Source organism: Monopterus albus, unplaced genomic scaffold (genome assembly GCF_001952655.1).
Source record: "Monopterus albus unplaced genomic scaffold, M_albus_1.0 scaffold202.1, whole genome shotgun sequence".
NCBI lineage: Eukaryota > Metazoa > Chordata > Actinopteri > Synbranchiformes > Synbranchidae > Monopterus > Monopterus albus.
In genome coordinates this window covers 131263-148771 of record NW_018128082.1, presented here as the reverse complement: position 1 = coordinate 148771, position 17509 = coordinate 131263, and the positions used below count along the sequence as shown (strand labels likewise).

At 40.2% G+C, this 17509-nt stretch overlaps 1 protein-coding gene across 8 annotated transcripts in view; it reads right to left on the bottom strand.

The window, feature by feature from the left end:
• Window positions 1–354: 354 nt before the first annotated feature.
• Window positions 355–17509, bottom strand: part of arap1 (ArfGAP with RhoGAP domain, ankyrin repeat and PH domain 1) — a 56274-nt gene continuing 39119 nt past the window's right edge. For 3 of the 8 annotated variants that reach the window (XM_020618159.1, XM_020618156.1, XM_020618163.1), the window contains 15 exons: window positions 17325–17488; window positions 14753–14965; window positions 13925–14030; window positions 13683–13830; window positions 13124–13207; window positions 12515–12592; window positions 11892–12009; window positions 10230–10343; window positions 9994–10127; window positions 9817–9899; window positions 9034–9093; window positions 6516–6579; window positions 5996–6154; window positions 4475–4512; window positions 355–3345 (listed from right to left, as the gene is read on the bottom strand). In XM_020618159.1, coding sequence (XP_020473815.1) covers window positions 4492–4512; window positions 5996–6154; window positions 6516–6579; window positions 9034–9093; window positions 9817–9899; window positions 9994–10127; window positions 10230–10343; window positions 11892–12009; window positions 12515–12592; window positions 13124–13207; window positions 13683–13830; window positions 13925–14030; window positions 14753–14965; window positions 17325–17488 — 1546 coding nt within the window. In that variant the 3' untranslated portion in view covers window positions 355–3345; window positions 4475–4491. The remainder of the gene's footprint in view (window positions 3346–4474; window positions 4513–5995; window positions 6155–6515; window positions 6580–9033; window positions 9094–9816; window positions 9900–9993; window positions 10128–10229; window positions 10344–11891; window positions 12010–12514; window positions 12593–13123; window positions 13208–13682; window positions 13831–13924; window positions 14031–14752; window positions 14966–17324; window positions 17489–17509) is intronic. The other 5 variants (XM_020618157.1, XM_020618160.1, XM_020618161.1 and 2 more) reach the window with 5 other exon arrangements.

Sequence of the window (17509 nt, the reverse complement as noted above, 5' to 3'; positions counted from 1 at the left end):
CACACACACACACACACACATTAAAAGCTATTTTATTGGGTGTCCTTCCCCACTGGGTATCCATTGCATGAGACCGGTGCAGTGAAGGTCTCCTGTGTGCGAGTGCCTTGTGGGGCTTTCCGGTGTGTGGCTACAGGTGCAGACTGACCCTGATGTGTCAGCTCTGCTTAGAACAGACAGACAGCTGGTGGACCTCTGTACTCACAACCACACACGCGGGGAGGAATCCGCCTCAAGGGCTTTCTCAAGGACTGCACGCCGCCCCCCGCTCCCCCCAGAGTAAATGGAACTGTGCGCACGATAATTATGTGCATGTTCAGAAAAATAGAACAAACATATGCACATACAAACAACTAACTGAATGCGTTTATTAGAGTTTCAGAGATGCAAATTCAGTAAAATGCAGAGTAACAGAATAAGAAAAGAAACAGAACATGCACTGCTAAGAAAAAAGTATTCACCGCTGCTGGTCTTTATACACTTACACCAAAAGTATCCTGAACCACAGTGAAGGTAATAAGTAGGTTTTGACAGCAATTAAAATAGACTTCTTTGAATTTCTACAAAAGTTCCATATATAAAACTGAAAGAAAATGATGTGCTTAAGTTTTTGCCCATCACAACTGTAGGTTGTGAAGGTTTTCAGAAATCACACAGTGAGCCTAAAAAAAAAAGGACCATTGGTGCAGTTCAGGCGTAAAAGATGAACACAATTTCTTCCAACTTAGATGAGACGCGGTGCTGCTTTATGGCAGCTGAAAGAACTGACAACTGTATACAGGACGCTGTGAAACAAAATAGAGGAAGATTGCAGTCTGATAAGCCCACAGTTGAGTTTTTTTTTTAACCCGCTTTAATTGTCATAACTCAAATATTGCACACCACTTTATTCAGTACAAAGGTGGCAGCGCTGTTTGTTTCTGACACAGGAAGTCCTGTGAAGCCAGGTAAATAAAGGGTGAAGTACAAACAGGGCCAGCAACCCAGGCCTCAGTCCAATCCAGAGGTGATGGCAGGAAATGGCAAGTGCTGCTCAATCCCAGTGTACATGTAACTGAGCAGATTATTGACTTTAAGGGGCGAGCACTTACACAACTAGCTGGAGTTTAATATGTTATATTATAGTTCTGGTGATCTGTGTCATAAACGCCTTCTTATAGTACATTCACTGTGATGTTGTAAAACAATACAACTTAAAGTCATGACACGGGGAGATGAAGTACTTTCTATACGCATTGCAATTAGCACATTCTCTCAACTCCTGCTGAGGTCAGAGCTGGAGGCCAGCTAATAAAACACACTCATACACTGTATATACACAATTTTCACAGGTTTAAAACAAAAAACGACTAACATTTAACTGAACAACATGAGGTTTCACCACCAGTACCCACATTTTGCAGTGCAGCACCCAGCGTCCTCTGCTGCCCAAATAAATTACAAAAACTTTACAACAAGGAAAACCTACAGATGACACAAGGTAACAACACTACAAGGTGGTAAGATGGGCAAATGTTCAATGCAATTTGTAAGGCAACAGTTTACAGGTGAATTCTTTACACAAAATACATTATGTGCAAGTCTGAACCCAAGAATGATACAAGATGATTTGTTTTTGTGCACATGGATTTTAAATGGAACATCTGTACCTTGTTTTGAGGTTTTATTAAACAACCTATAAAATATTCTGTTGCAAAGGTTAATATTTTGTGCACCTGATTATTACTGTACAATGAGACTAGTTCATAATCTAATTGGTCATAAATAGTGCTGGTTAAGGAAAAATAAAACCCCCACCATATTACTGTACATTGCCTGTGGGCAACACCTATGTATCACAGACGTTAGAAAAGGCCCTACAGTGCAGAGAGGAGGCAGTGCTGAGGTCTGTGAGAGAGCACTAGGACAGACAAGGCTACTGATCAAAAAATATTAAGGAAGAAGTTTTTTTTTAAATTTGCATGTCGAGAATAAAGTTGAAATGTCACAAATTAAATGAAGATTTGGGGATTAAACTTGACACCATTTCCAGAAAAAAATCAATGTGTTAAAGTTTGACTTTATTCTCGATGTGGAAATTAACAAAAAAACTTTTTCCTATTTTGTCCATTCACCCATTTGTGCACACAGTCATTCGCACACTGACGGCAGAGAGCAACTTGGTCTTCAGCATCAGTGTCTTGCAAGGACCAAGCCACCAACCCTATATTTAGAGGACGATCTGCTCCACCTCCTGAGCCACAGCCGCACCACCACCTTTGTTTAATTACTGTCTGGTATTCTGAATCGGATAAACTCAGTGCACCTTAAATAGGCCACTTCTGTATGATGGAGCATTAGTGCCACATTCAAGCTGTAAAGCGCTTTAATGCATAGAACAGCGCTGTGTCGTACACTTTAACCACATATTTCTACACATTTTTTTTTTAATTGTGACTTTCTTGTTATAATCCTCAGAAAAACTTTTTAAAATCAGAACATACCTGTCCTTCCATCACTCCCCAAAAGACAATTTCATATGAGATAACACTTGTCCGCCCACTAACACATGCACACACATTAACATATGCAGGTAAACTGACGAGCACAAATATGCAACTCTGCCTGAGGTTTTGTACTGTGCTGGCAAATGCCCGGTGGAGTAACAGTCATTCATCCATCACCTGTTATTTCTGTTTTCTCTCAGTCCGAGTCTTGGTCCCTGTGAAACAAACTTCAGTGTGACCAATGAAAATCAGGTCCCAGTTTCATACGTTATCAGCTTTGCTTACAGTAGCAGTTATTCAGTTTTGAACTGAAGGATTATCCCAACAATCTGTTGAGAAATAGTACAGAAAGAGAGCTAAAAACATCACAAAATTAGAAATCTGGTTTTGCTACAACTGCCTGTCAATAAACTTCTACTTTTTTCAATTAAAAGCACAGACTTGCTAAGCATGCTCGTGCTGCTTCTGTCCCATAATGCAATACATTTACTGAGTCACATCCCACTGTCCAATGGGAACAGCGGGACACTGGGCGCAGGCTTGCTGCACGCAGAGCTGGAAGCAATTTTTGGATCATCTTCAGGGTGACTGTAGTCCATCAAACTGTCTCTCTTTCATGTTAATGCCACACCTCCTTTTACTGTACAGCAACTAAAATCCATTTGTGCAGGGAAACCAGTGTAGGTTCTACTTTAACTTGTGATCCGGTTGTACTTTTTGGTCCAGCTGATATTCAAAGAAACAGAGGGCAGTGTAAGGACATAATCCACATACAGTATGAGTGTCCATGCTTTGACAGCGTCCATCACTCGGGGCTGTACAGTCTCAGAAAAATGATGTCAGAGGTCGACCATCTACCCTTTTAAAGAACAAATATCAAAATAATTAGAGATTCTAATCAGTATGTTCAACTTTATTCATAACACCTGTACCCTAAATTTTTTAATCTGTGTCACCAGGCTGACTCTTAGTGAAACTATCATGTGGCTTTTATCTCTAAATATCAGTTTCACAGCATTTTCAATGCCCCCTGAGAGGTCAAGCTTAAAATTTTTCATCTAGGCTGCAAATGTCTCAGAGCCATGGCAACCAGATATGAGCCTGCCGACAGAATGTGGACTTCATAATCAGTGGTCAAGGCAGCAGATAAACAGCCAATACACAGCCTGACAGACAACCCAAATGATGAGCCAGAACTCAGAGATAATGCTTTATCTTTGCCTCAAATAATATGACATGTCAATTTCAGCGGACTCTTATATCATACAATAAACTTACATACTATTAGGGCTGAATCGAATACCTGTAGCTGTTTTAATTATGATTGATCAGCCTGCTATTTTTGTATTCATCCATAAATTATTGTCTGTAAAATGTCAGAATTTAGCAAACAGTGCAACTCAAATGTTCCCAGACAGAGGTTGACCTTTTTAAATTCCTTGTTTTGTCAGACCCACCGTGCAAAATCCAGATATTCAACTTACAAAGAGTAAGTAGAGAAATGCTCCACCTCTGGGGAATTTTTTTCTTGTTAATAACTTAAACAATGAATGAATTATCAAAAATGACCGATTTTCTGTTGATCAACTAATTCACTAACGTTTTGAGCTCTATGTAATACAGTAGTCTTTGCCAGAACACACACACTACCACTTTATAAATTATACTTCCCTGTCATTTATTTACTTCATTAGCTGTGTTATTACTGGATTCATAACTGAAAACCATCTTTTAACAGGTGCAGAGTAAAAAAAAAAACAAATTTAATAATGACAAAATATTGGCAACAAAATAAGTTCTGATCTGCAGCAACTTCCTCCTAAGTACTCAGGAGGAAGCATGGAGGAACTCAGGAGGCAACATGACTCCCTGAAGTCATGTTTATACTGACCAATGAGCTTGAGACAGCTCATGCAGCTGACATTCAAAATTAAAATGAATGTAATATCAAAGTAGCCCATCTAGAATGTGGGTGGTATCCAACCTACCTTTCTTGTAGCACCCATTATCGAACATCTCTAAAGAGCTGAAAGATAAACAACAGAGGTGTTATGACAAAGAAGCAGGACAAATGGAAAAACAGCAGGTAAAAGGTAGAGATGGACTAAGAACAGAAAGGAAATAGAGAAGACAGGTTAAGTGTGAAGAAGTGTGTGAGAAAGAAGAGAGAAGTGCAGATTAAGTGGTATTAACATTTTAAAGTACCAAATATCATTGGATTCACCTGGAGTCATTAACCACTGAGCTCTCTGTCTCATTCAGACAGACACACACTGACACGCATGCTGAGTGTGCCACATTTACTCTAGAATTAGACATATCAATATGCAGAGACTCTCTCTCTCTCTCCACCCCCGATACACAAACAGCCTGCATGATCCCAGCTTCTGTCCCATCACCAAAGCAATCACACCACCTTGTATACTCCCAACAAAAATGCATCAAATCAATACACCCAAGAGGCTAGAAAGGCAACAATCAGGAAGGTATCAACACAGCTACCCCAAAATCATGTTTGTGCCAATAGAAGTAACAGCAGACTGAGTTGAATTGTTATGTGCTGCTGCAGTCTGCAGCAAACTAATGAGAGGTACGGCATGTGATGGCTAAAAACACATCAGATTGTGGACATTTGGTCCCACAGCACAGACGCAGTGCTGAGGAAATTATTTTGGATGGCTGAGCTCATTTTTTCTATGAAAATAAGAGATGAGATGGAGAGGCTGATACTGATGTTGTAGAACATATATGGTTTAATGTCAGTGCCCTTGAAAAAGCATCCAACAAAGCTGATGTTTGTCAAATTCTTGCCAAGTAGACAACTCTGTGAGCTGATCTGGCAGCAGTGCTGTAAAACACAGTATTAACCATAGTTTGCCTGCAGGCAAGAGAGATCACCTCGAATGGGTGATTCTGGTGTTACTCTGGTGTTTTGAGGTGAGCTTTGGCTGAGCCTCAGCACAGTAACTGCATTTCTGGTCTGTTAGCTGTCAGTCCAAACCTCCAGCAATGTGAAGATGCTGCTGTCTACTCCTCTTTACATCATCTGGATTTTTAAACAGTTTTGGACCCAGACAAAAATTTGCAATTTATTCTCTTGTTCTGGAAACTAGGCTCCTGAAAACAGTGTCTAATTTTGGTCCAAGTCCACAGTTTAAGAACCCAGATCCTGTCATGATGATTGAATCAAGGATAAACCATGGAACAGAGATCGTCGCTCCACAGGTACAACCCCCAACTACTGTCCTACTGTTGGCAGGAGTGAACAACAAGAAGAAAACCTTTCTCAAGACTGGTGCAGTTTTTCATGCACCAGAAATCAGTCTTCCAAATGAAAAGTAGATACTACACAACTTGCATGAGTACAAATTTGTTCTGCTCTTTAGTGAGGAACAGCGTTGAGGGTCTGGACCACCTGTTCAGAATGAATGTCTCTGATTAGCCTGCAGCTTTAGACAGGGCTGCCTGGTTTGTCCTAGATAAGTCTAGTGATTGGAAGGTTGACTCACAGCAAGCGGGTCTTGGCTGAAAGCTGCTACACTATTCCGCATCTCATTCTCACTGCCACGCAGCGGTATCAGTGACACGTTACCATGACGTGTATCCTGCAACACGCGGCTCTCCCGCACCTGCTGGAGTCCATCCTGAGGCCACACATCACCATCGTTCTTTAGTGAGAAGTGGAGAGAGAGGAAGATGGAGACAGGGAGCAGGAAGAGATTTTACAATACTGTCACAAAGAGGAGTGTAAAATAAGGGTGTCAGGTTGAGGTAAAGATTTTAAAGCACGTACTGTTCCATCAAATGTCAGGTATACTCCATCGCTATAACACTGTAATCACTAATGCTAAAGACCATTTCTGACGCTAGTGCATAACCTAGATTTTACGAGCCTTAAAGATTACTGGTCAGTGGAAACAAACAGCTAAATGTCAAGACTCATGAATTTTGAATAACTGGGCCTGTGGGTTTATAAATAAATGTGTATTAAATTCTGTCAAATAACTATTTGTGTGTTTCAGATCGCACCTGGACACTGAGAAAAGTAGCGTACCACTCCCTCATTTCTGTCATGGTCTCGTAGCAGAGATACCTGCATATAATAGAGAGTGATAAGGTGAGGAAAAAAAATCCAGAAGAAAGAGACTGAGGTAGTCAAAGATATTAACTGAAATTGACATATTCCCTCTGGTGGTACACAGTAGTGGCACCAGGAGCATCAGCCTTGAGTATGACTCCTAATCTAAACTCCCAACAAACTGAATTAGTACCTTCACAGCTCAATACATGTGCATGTGTGTTTGCGTGTCTCTGTAATGTACTGTATGTGTGTTTGCAGATTTTATATCCCGCAGATTGCTGTCACACAGCTGTCTGAATTATCAGCCATGCTGTGGCACTGAATAAATAGGTTTTTATTACATCCACCAAGAGAAGGGGGTAATGTTTTTACCAGTGTTTGTTGGTTGATTTGTTCACAGCTCAACTCAAGAAGTAATGAATGGATTGGCGTGAAGGTTTTTATGGGTATGGCCCAGAGGACAACTGATTAGATTTTGGTGTTGAGCTGGATCATCATCAGGATCCAAGGATTTTTAAAAGCATTGTTCACCACTGAGTGTTGGAAAGGCAGTTGACTATGTGTGCCCCCTTGTGGTGAAGGTGTGCAGTGGCGCTAGTAAGTGTAGCAGGAGGCACAATGGAAAACAGTGGACTTACAGGGCAGCCAAATTGCATGAGTTGTGTGCATCTATGAAGGTCTGCAAGTACACATTGTTATTTCAGTCTGCATGGATCATGGCCTTCAGTAATCACTCCTGTCTATTGTTTCTCTTGAATAATTTTCAAACTAATGACGATAATCAATGTGATTCCAAATGCCAGCAGTAGGTTTTCAAAAACAAGGAATCCGATTATGAGGGTCAAACCATCATGGGAATACTGCATTTAAATTGAATTGTATTATGGGGAAACTGATGTGCCTTGTTGGAGGTTTGTGCCCTCTGAGCGTTGTCTGGTAAAAAAAACTTATGAGCATGGCTTTAGACTACAACAACAAAACATTAATACACACTTTAGATGCAGTTTATGCAGTAGTCAGTGTACAACACAGACATAAATTTAGTTACAGCTAGGAAATTTGGCACACATGCTAATCCACCACACACAGCTCCTTCCACGTCCTAGTTAGTATCATTCAGGCCAAGGCAACTCATTAGTGCGTGTTGGGATTCAAAAGAGAATAGTCCCTTTATTTTAGCATGCATATCTACAGTATGGTACCCAGTAATCTCCTACAAATCATTTGACATTTTATGCAATTAAATGGGATGCTAATCTGGACTATTATCAACTGCAGAAGAATAATTGCTGCACATTTATCATCCCAGAGTTCCACAAAGCCACAGAATAAAATTTACATAATATTTTGAAAATGTATCAGTCCCTGTAAGTTTAAGTGCAGTGGCTGTGAGAATATACTGATAAAATAGTGCAACAAAAAGGGAACATTTACAATAGTTTTGAGGTAACATAAGCAATAAGAGGCCAAGATCCAGCATAGCATCCATCACACTGGCACCTCCCTCATCCATTAATTTTTCCATACCGTCCCTTGTTATTTCTAACCAGACATTCCTTCACTAAATTTGCTTTTTCCTGTAGTAAATGGAATACTTCTAACTTAGTATACAGTATGCTCTTTCTCCAACACTCCCTTCCCTCGCAACATTTCTTCCTCTCAGGTGTGTTTTCTTGCTGGACATGACGATGGAGCGTAACCAAGAGATGATCCTGACTACAGCGTGATGAGAACAGCGCTCCCTGTGCTGAAGTCAACTGATGTATATGTGAACAGGCCTGGTTACAGGTGTACTCATGTGTGTCTCCCTCGCGGTTGGAGCTGACCTTTCATATACTTCCTCCTCCAAACTCTCATGCAACAATCTGACCTTTTATCCTCTGCCTACAGCGAACTGCCCACCCTCTCTAATGTTGGTCATGTTTACATGCGCATCAAAAATGTGATCACATGACCACTAAGGGAAAAATGCCACTGTGTGCTAAACATAAGGACAATACAAGTTTCAAAATGAACAAATCATTTTGCAATGATGGATGCTGCAGAAAATATGATGCTTTAACTGTCAGAGTGAGAGAGAACAAGAATAAAATGACTTAAAATAAAAACTTTATTCTTCTAGTTCTATTCACCATGCTTAAATAATCTATGGACAGATGATTACAGATGACTCACACACACATATATATCTATATATATATGCCTAAGGACTATCTTTATGTGAGCTGCATCATGGTCCAAACTAATACAGTAATCTGATATGATTTCAACATTGTAAGTGCAACAGTGTTCATCAGATTTTTATGTAGCTATGATGTTGCACATGCACATAAGTGAAAAAAAAAGCATATATGCCTGTTAAAACTGGAATGAGAATGAGTAACCTACTCGGGGCTGACAGCTACAGTAGTATACTGTATATAAAAGGTTTATATGTTGTACATATATCAGTGGACAGCTACTCACCAGTGCTGTTTCTCAAGCTTCTCTTGTTTCTTACCCTCATACACCACTGTCATTCCCCAGCTAGAATGAGAGAGAGAATGAGACGGAAAAGGGAAAATGAGTTCAACAGCAGTGCGACTATAAATGTCATGTCATTTCTGGGTTCACTCTGCCCCCCAGTGGTCACAGTCTTCACAAGCCCTTATCAGCCATTGCAGGTAAGGCAGATAAATTACATGTATCCAAAATTAGAAAATCAATTATTTAGGTTTAGCCATTAATTATTTCTTTGAATTATTATGCTGAAGAGAAAGCTGGGTTACAGACTTGGCACAGAAACGAAATAACTCTGAAATAAGAATCAGAAATCAAAAGTTATTCTCTCAAAATGTACACCGGGCTCTTTGTGGCATTTATTTGCATTTTTCAACCCATGCTCATTTAGTATATGACTATAATATTGATGACTATATTTGTAAGCCTGGCACCATTACCAGTGATTTTGTAAAGTACACTTACAGAAAAACAGTTACACTACTAAATGCTTACGAGGCTCTGGCATGTTTTAAAAATTTGAATTTAGATGAGAAAGATAAGAAGGCTTTACAGTGAAGTAAGTGATAAGACCATTGATGTTTCCAGTGGCCTTTCATATTTCTATCTGTCTTCCCTCTGGCACAGAATCAAGTTCTCATCATTCAAAGCAGTCACCTGCTGCTTTGCCACTCAGTATTCATGGGGAGGACTGTAAATGACAGGAGGGTACCCCTGTCTCTGTGCTTACACTGCACATACAATACTCACCACGTGGGAGGACGATGTTTCTTCTTGATACCTAGGTAAATCGTTAGGTTTTTCACCGGCCACTCACGTTCTGAACAATTACTCTGACAGTCAAAGAGAGAAAGAAACAGAACAACTGAGTCTGTGACAAACTAAAGCACCAAAGAAAGAATACATAAGTTTTCCTGTCAGTCTTACTCTGACGTCCTTGTACATTCTGAGTGAGTTGAAATTGAGGATGAAATATCGGTCATGGAAACTTCCCAGTCCCAGGATGTTCCGCTGCTCTCTGAATTTTATTATCCCATGTTTGGATAAATCTACTTTACTGGCTAGAGGGCAGAATGACAGATCAAAAACAATGTAAATATGTGCAGGAAAAGCAATGCAGTGACTTAAAGGGATATTTTGTTGGCATTTGCTTTTGTGTTTACCCAAGTAGCTAATCATTGTGTCCATAGCAAGGTGTTTCTTAATGAGCAAATGGGAGTCGGCGCCAACGGAGTGAAGAATGGGTAAGACTCGCTCCTTATAGTGCAGGGGACGCTCTGGGGGGAAAGCACAAGATGACATAACACCATCTGAAAATACCTCATATCCTTTGTTTACTGTACATGAGCTAAAGAATTTTACATCATTAGAAGAAGAGAAAACCTGGATGTCATTATGAGACAATTAGCACATGATTGAGCATGCAATTATAAAATGTATCTTTCTATTTTAGCAACCACTGGAATGAAGACTTGTTTTGTCACTTTACACCTTTCAGCAGTTTGTGCTTTTATGCCTACATATCAAACTCAAAATAGCTCCTGGTACTGTAATATAAAAAAGTCTAGCAGTGACTGAGGAGAAGACCTAGAGGGAATTCTGTCATTCATATGCTTTCTAATTTATTTCCTTATATCACAATCATTCAACAATGTGCTATAATTAGCAGGTTGCGTTTCTAGCCAGTAAAGGGAAATCTGCCCAAGCAGTTGGAAGTCACTGGCAAGTGACAAGTCACCTAGATGCTTCCTGGTGGGGAACCAGATGGCCCACATACCAAACAAACCACAACACTGATGCGTATACGTCTCACTTTGGTTAGTTCACTCAGACTGCAGGTTGAGTGAAGAGCACTGGACAGGCTTTGTAAACTGGTTTTTGTGTTGCTGTGGACCTCATAAGAGTCATAGAGGAAAAAAAGGAAGATTTAAAAAGATAAGTCCAATCTGCCTTACTAGAGGTGTGATGATATACTTAGCTCACGAGAAGAGACGATACACAATATTGGGTTCATGAGAACAAAACGAGACGATATTTTAAAACACGACTTTTAAGAAATCTTCAGTAATGAAATATTTGACCAGAAAAAAGTCTGCGAAACAATGCAGGTGCATTTTGAAATGTTTTAACTCTTCATCTTGTAATGAATGTCACTTCAGTTCTACTTTCTGAGTATGAATTATCATATCATATCATATGAGGCTCTTCAGACCTTATAAGCGCATGAACTATGCACGAGCTTCTAACTTCTAATTGAAGCTGTGTGTGAGCTGTGAGTTGACCAATCAAATAAATGGGGCGATTGATGTGGATGCCCACAGGAAGAAGACTCTTTTGTTTACCTTGATAGCATGAGCATTCACTGCTATTCACTCTCGAATTTTGGCCACAGTTAACGCACCATAATGACACATTATGTTAGTACTGGATGTTAATCTGTGTTTTTATCTGTCAATACAGGCACACTGGTGGTAGAAATGGTGCTAAGGTAGAGTAAACTACATTAGCAGCATGGCTAACCAAAACACAATGAAAACTCAGGGATGGAAACATGAATGAAGCCACTCACGCCGACTCATCATAATGTAGTCATAACATGCACGCCTAGAACACTCCCACTGCAACCCCTCCCAACGAATGCAGCCCACAAAAAGTTGTACTTTTGCTGGAATGTGACTGTATCACCACACTTCGTCATATTGGGTGCTTCTCCAGTTCTGTTATATACACTGATATCGCAGCTTTTGCCTCGACGAGAAATAGTGTCATGTTTTAGTACTGCAAGATCTCATCACATGAGATCTCGTCACACCCCTATGCCTCACCCATTTCCTCTTTGTCGTTGACTTCCCAGCAGCTCCAGTACTCTTTGTCTTTAACTGAGATTTTGCGCTGGTCCAAAACTGCACAGGTCAGTTCTGCTGCTGTCATTGAAGCGGGAATCTAAGGAGACCAGTAACACAGTTACTCCTGCATCGTTCCATTAGTTTATAATGTGGCTGCTGTGAGACTTGTTGCACACCACCCTGGACAAGCGCCGGGTGACAATGATGTAAAATATAAAGTTGACCTGCAACAAAGACTTATGTTCTTTTATTCACTAACCTGCTGTTTATTTTCTCAATTAGTTCATTATTTGTTTTGTCTGTAAAATTTTGGAAAACAGCGGAGTGCTTATTATAACTGATCAAAGCCCAGGGTGAAGGTGAAGTGAAATTGCTTATTTTATCAAGCCAGAAGTGTAAACCCCAAATACATGGTTTGCTATCATACAGCATGTGGCAAAGAAAAGCATTAAATCATAAACTAGAACCAGCAAATGTTTGGCGTGGTCATTTTAAGAGTAACTGAAATTAATCTAACTGTCCAAAGACTAATCAATCACTAATCATTTCCACTCCACAATTTAAAGTAGTAATATCATGTCATGTGGTGAAGTCTGGGTCACCTGGACATGCCGCTCTGCTGTGTCGTTCTTTTCCTCAAGGTACACTGTGCAAATGAAGTGCCCTCCTGGTTCAGTACCCTGAAATGCCCAGTATGTATACACACACACACACACACACACACACACGGTCAGAGAGACTTAACAAATAAGGATAAAAGATGATCCACAACTGCAGCATGCACATGCATAAGCATGTACACAACATGGAAATAAAACTGTAGGTCGTTATGTTAAATAGGTCGCAATTTAAATATTGCATCATATGCAACTGTCTTTTGTTGATTTTTAAATACTCAAATATGTTCCTGTCACTTTTTTGCATTTAAATACCGATGTTAACGTGGTCAAAATCATCACTGAAATTCGTGCTAGTTGAACAGCGTAGGCTATACATTTATTAAGAAAGAAAGAAAAGACGGAATTGTTGCGCTGAAGGGCTGACTGGCAGTAAACTGACCAAATCCTTATTTGGGAATAGCCCTAAGTGAAACAAATCATTAAACATGAACCACACCCTACAGCTCATTAAAATATACTTTGCTAGAAACTAAATAAGAGCTTTGTGTGTGTGTGTGTGTGTGTGTGTGTGTGTGTGTATGAGTGACTCACAAGTAACTTTGTGTTGGGATTTTCCAGCAATAGGATGATATGCTTGATCTCTTCTAGCTGCTTCTGTAGCTGCTGCTCATCCACCTGCAAACAGAGTTGAAAACACTCATTCCCTTACACAAACAACTGGCATACCTTCAATCCTTAATGCTGCTGAAAAACCAGCAGGAAATCAGCACTTTATGTTGTTAGAACTAATGCCACTGGCACCAGTCTGAATTTTCATCTCTTCAAAACTAAATATTACAGTTAAGGCTTTCTGCACTTTGGAGACCGTCTTTCATGGGAAGTAAATTTTGCAGGAATTTCATTCTAAGCTAATGGAAAAGAAATCCCTTCATGGTGCATTTCCTTCCTCTCTCCCCAACTGCCTTCTACCTTACATCTCTTTCTTCAACAAATAAAAGCTGCTGTAAGAACGTAATCTTATCACCACACAGTTAAAACAGTACAATAGTTGTATGTTATCTACTTGCAAGATGACAATCAATCAGCTTTGAGTACAAAATGTTATGCCCTTCTATCACCCCTCTGTCCAACAGTAAGCACCACGTCTGACCTCAAAGATGAGGGTGTAGTGTTCTATGAGGTCCTCTATGGCACGACCAACAGTGTAGTCCTTTCCGTCGGTCTGGAACAGCGTGGGGCCAAACACTATTGCCAGGTTATGGATGTTCATCTGGTTCCGGTCACACCAGTACTGTACACTGAAACATACACATGCAGGGAAAACACACATAATGTGCACACAGACATACAAAGAGATGCCTCAGGATTTCAGTGTTTGTGTGTGTTTCTCACCAGTAGAGGTGGTTGATAAGGGCTTGTAGTGTAGCCTTGTTAACACGAGGCAGTCTGTTTAACAGTAGCTGATACTGGGAGATTTTCATACTTTCATTCTGATTGGCTGGAGAACAAGGCAGAGAGAGGGGAAGGAAAAGAGGAAATTATAAAAACAGACGGATTATAAAGAGAAACAATATGACAGAGAATGTCAGGGTGTGTAAGAGGGAAAGTTGGAAAGTTCAAGATAAGAGTGTAAAGAGACAAAACAGAAAGAGAAGAAATAATTAGTGAAAAGGAGATAAAATAAAGAAATACAGTAAGAAAGAAAGAAGAAAAGAAAGAAAATGATAAGTCATTTCTATGATGTCTGGATCAAAACAGCAATAAGATATAACCTGACACACAGCTGTGGCATCTCTGGCAAACTCAAACTTGATTCTCCTTTGAACATATTTTGAGCATAGTTTTAATGGTTAAAAACTCCAGAGAAACTTCCACTTAATTGCCCTTCAAGATTTTGAGATATCAGCCACTGAGACTTTTCCTGCCACACTACAAAAATGAGTGTTGGGGCTAAAATAGTCCCCGAACCGTTAAATCTATAGCAACATCTAAGAATTATCCTGAAAAGCCTGGACATTTTTAATACATATTAATCTCCATTCCTTTGAGGTGGCAGCAGAAGTCTAAGTAACAAGTACAACATCTCAGAAAATAACATAAGACTATTTGCATAGCTAGATATCATAGGTGCAAGTGGAAAAAAGATTTTTTTGTGATACTCATCTTCAAATTACTGCTTAACTATAAAGCAGAGTGCAGCAACAGTTTTGTGAATTTTACCAGCAGTACTGAGCCAGGTGCTGGCATCCTCTGACGTGAACAGTCCCTCTTCTAAGTCCCTGAAGAAGCGTTTGAGTGTGTTGGCAACATCGTCCACCTGATGCTCTCCGTCCCTCAGACAAAGACTGCGAGCATCATGACGAAATCTCTCGCACAGAGCTGCCACACGGGAGTTCACACCGCTCTTACGATATATCCCCTCTGACGTCAAGCCTAGACATACACATTGAACAAGACCCCACACACAACATTATGTTATAAACACAGGTAACAAAGTACATACTGTCAGTCCTAATCCTGACATACTGTAAGACCATGGTTGGGGGGAGAAAAACAACAACAACAACAACAAAAAAGTATTTCTTCAACTTGGTATTCATTTTTCAATTTCATGATCATATGATCCAGTAGAGAGTCACACATGTCAACGAAACTCAATTTAAAAACTCCACTGTACAGAGTGTAAAATGCATGGTATTAAAGCTACAAACTAGGATAGTTTTCTTGAAAAAGTCCTGGTTCCAGAGGTCATCTGACATTTTGACAGATTAGAACATAGAGGGCAATTTACCCTAACCTAACTTTTAAAGTAGTGCTACCAAAAAGACCAATAATTGCTACAGCATTGATAAACAAGGTGAAAAAAAGAGGAAGAGATGCGGTGGATGAAGGACAACTAAGACCTATTTAACGCACCTCGCTATCTAGGAGCTGACAACACACTAACAAGCCACAGACTGGAGACCACAGAGCATGTCTGTGACCCCTATGGATCACAGAGGGGTGCAGAAGGAGCGCATTCAGCAGATTTCTCCTGGTGATGTGAGTGCATCAGGATCAGAAGATCTCATGTTCAGGACAACTTCTAATCACTTCCCTGGAGAAATATTCCCTGACTTTAAAACTTTGGCTGAAGTGGAGCTGGCAAGTCCAATCCCCAGTGCAGCAGCAGAGCATGGATTCAGCTTACAGCCATAAGAAACCTAGTGACAATCGCCTCTGCAGCAGGCTACAACAAGAGGCTGAGTTCAATTTAGTTAGCTAATTTTCATAAAAATGGGTTGTTCATATTTTAATGGTAATTGTCTAATTCTCTATAATTGCATTGTTCATTTTTGCTTGTTTATGCACAACGGCTGGTATTTTTTTCTGGCCTCCACTGTCACAGCTAAAACAACGTTATCTGCTTTGTGTGGTGTTGACATGAAAAGTGGCTGCACATTAGCTTGACAGAATTTTTATGACCCTGTTCATCAAAATGACAGATAGGAGAAATTCTAACATCTGCCTGGATCATTTTGTGATTGGGCTTTAATTGAGCTTGGGTATAAGAGCAGAATATGTACAGATTTAATTTTAGATAAATTAGATAAACTGTTCTCTAAAAAAAAAAATATTCGCGCATGTTTGACTGCATATAAATCATTATTCTAAAGACGCTGTCCATCAGCTGTCGACTGCCTGCTAAAAGCAAAAATAACGCATGTGGGGACAGCAGTTAGTTTTGTGTGATTTTATTTGTCTATACATTTAGAAAAAGCTCAAACGGTTTAATTTAAGTTACACCCACTAGAGAGCTTCATGCCATTAAAAGAACAACTTCATTCTTGTTCGCTTTCTCCATTTCTTGTTCTCCTGTTAACACTGGCTCATGATTAAAACCCTGTTTCAACCCGAAGTGTGTTAAATTTCTCAAGTCGGACCTAATTATAATGCAGGTTTATTATGGTCGGTATTCAACCACCTGTCACAATCAGAAATCCCAGGTCATGTCAACCTCAGGAAACATTCAAAGTCACTGTATTTTGTCACAGTTTTTGAAAAATCATGCGCGTGATCACAATATAATGGTAAACGACCACTACCAGCACATGGAAGTGAGAACAAACTTCACCGGTTTCATGGAAAACTGTCCATACAGATTAACATTCCTGACAGTAAAGTAGATGATATCAGGATCATGAATCCTTCCATGCATACAGATACACACAGAGACCTACACACAATCATAAATGGAGGGAATTGAAGGCATGACAGGAGGAAAAGAGAGGGAAAGCTTAAAGGGAGCGAACGGGGGTTGACAGAAAGGAGATAGAAAACCAGGCAGAGTGGAAGCCAGGCAAGTCAGCTGGTGGAGGGTGGGAGGAAGACTAAGGGTGAGGAGTCAGGAATAAAGAAGAGACTCCAAAAGAGAGAAAGACAAGCACTGTAGCAGGAGGGTGGGCAGAAATGGATGTGGAACAGAGATGTCTTTCTTGCTCTCACTCAAGAGTCAGGACTCCTGCTATTATAGTCACATGAGGACACACACACATGCAGAAAGTGCCAAGAGTGCACACACACAGTGACGGTGAGAAAGACCACATTCCCATACAGCAATGCAGACTCTATATAACTGCTACTATAATATAAACGCAGGGATATATATGTGTGGCAGATAAGGAGCATGACTTTCTGAAAATAATAAACATGTGAGTGTCTGTGTATGCTGACAGTGTGTGACAAAGGCAATGCTGAGGCTCTTTAAATGCATTTGTGTCACTGTCTGTGTACATCTCTGCATGGCTCCTACCGCACTGCGTGATGTATTGGATGCAGCTGTGAACGATGATAGGTATGTCTGTGTTTGTGAGCTGCTGCTGGCTCAGGGTGTCTCCTCCTCTGCCTGCTGCCGCCTGGATAGCCCCACACCAGCCAACAAAATCCAGCTTCCTCGCTCCCTCTATGTACAAAGTCCTATAAAAAGAGAGAGGGAAA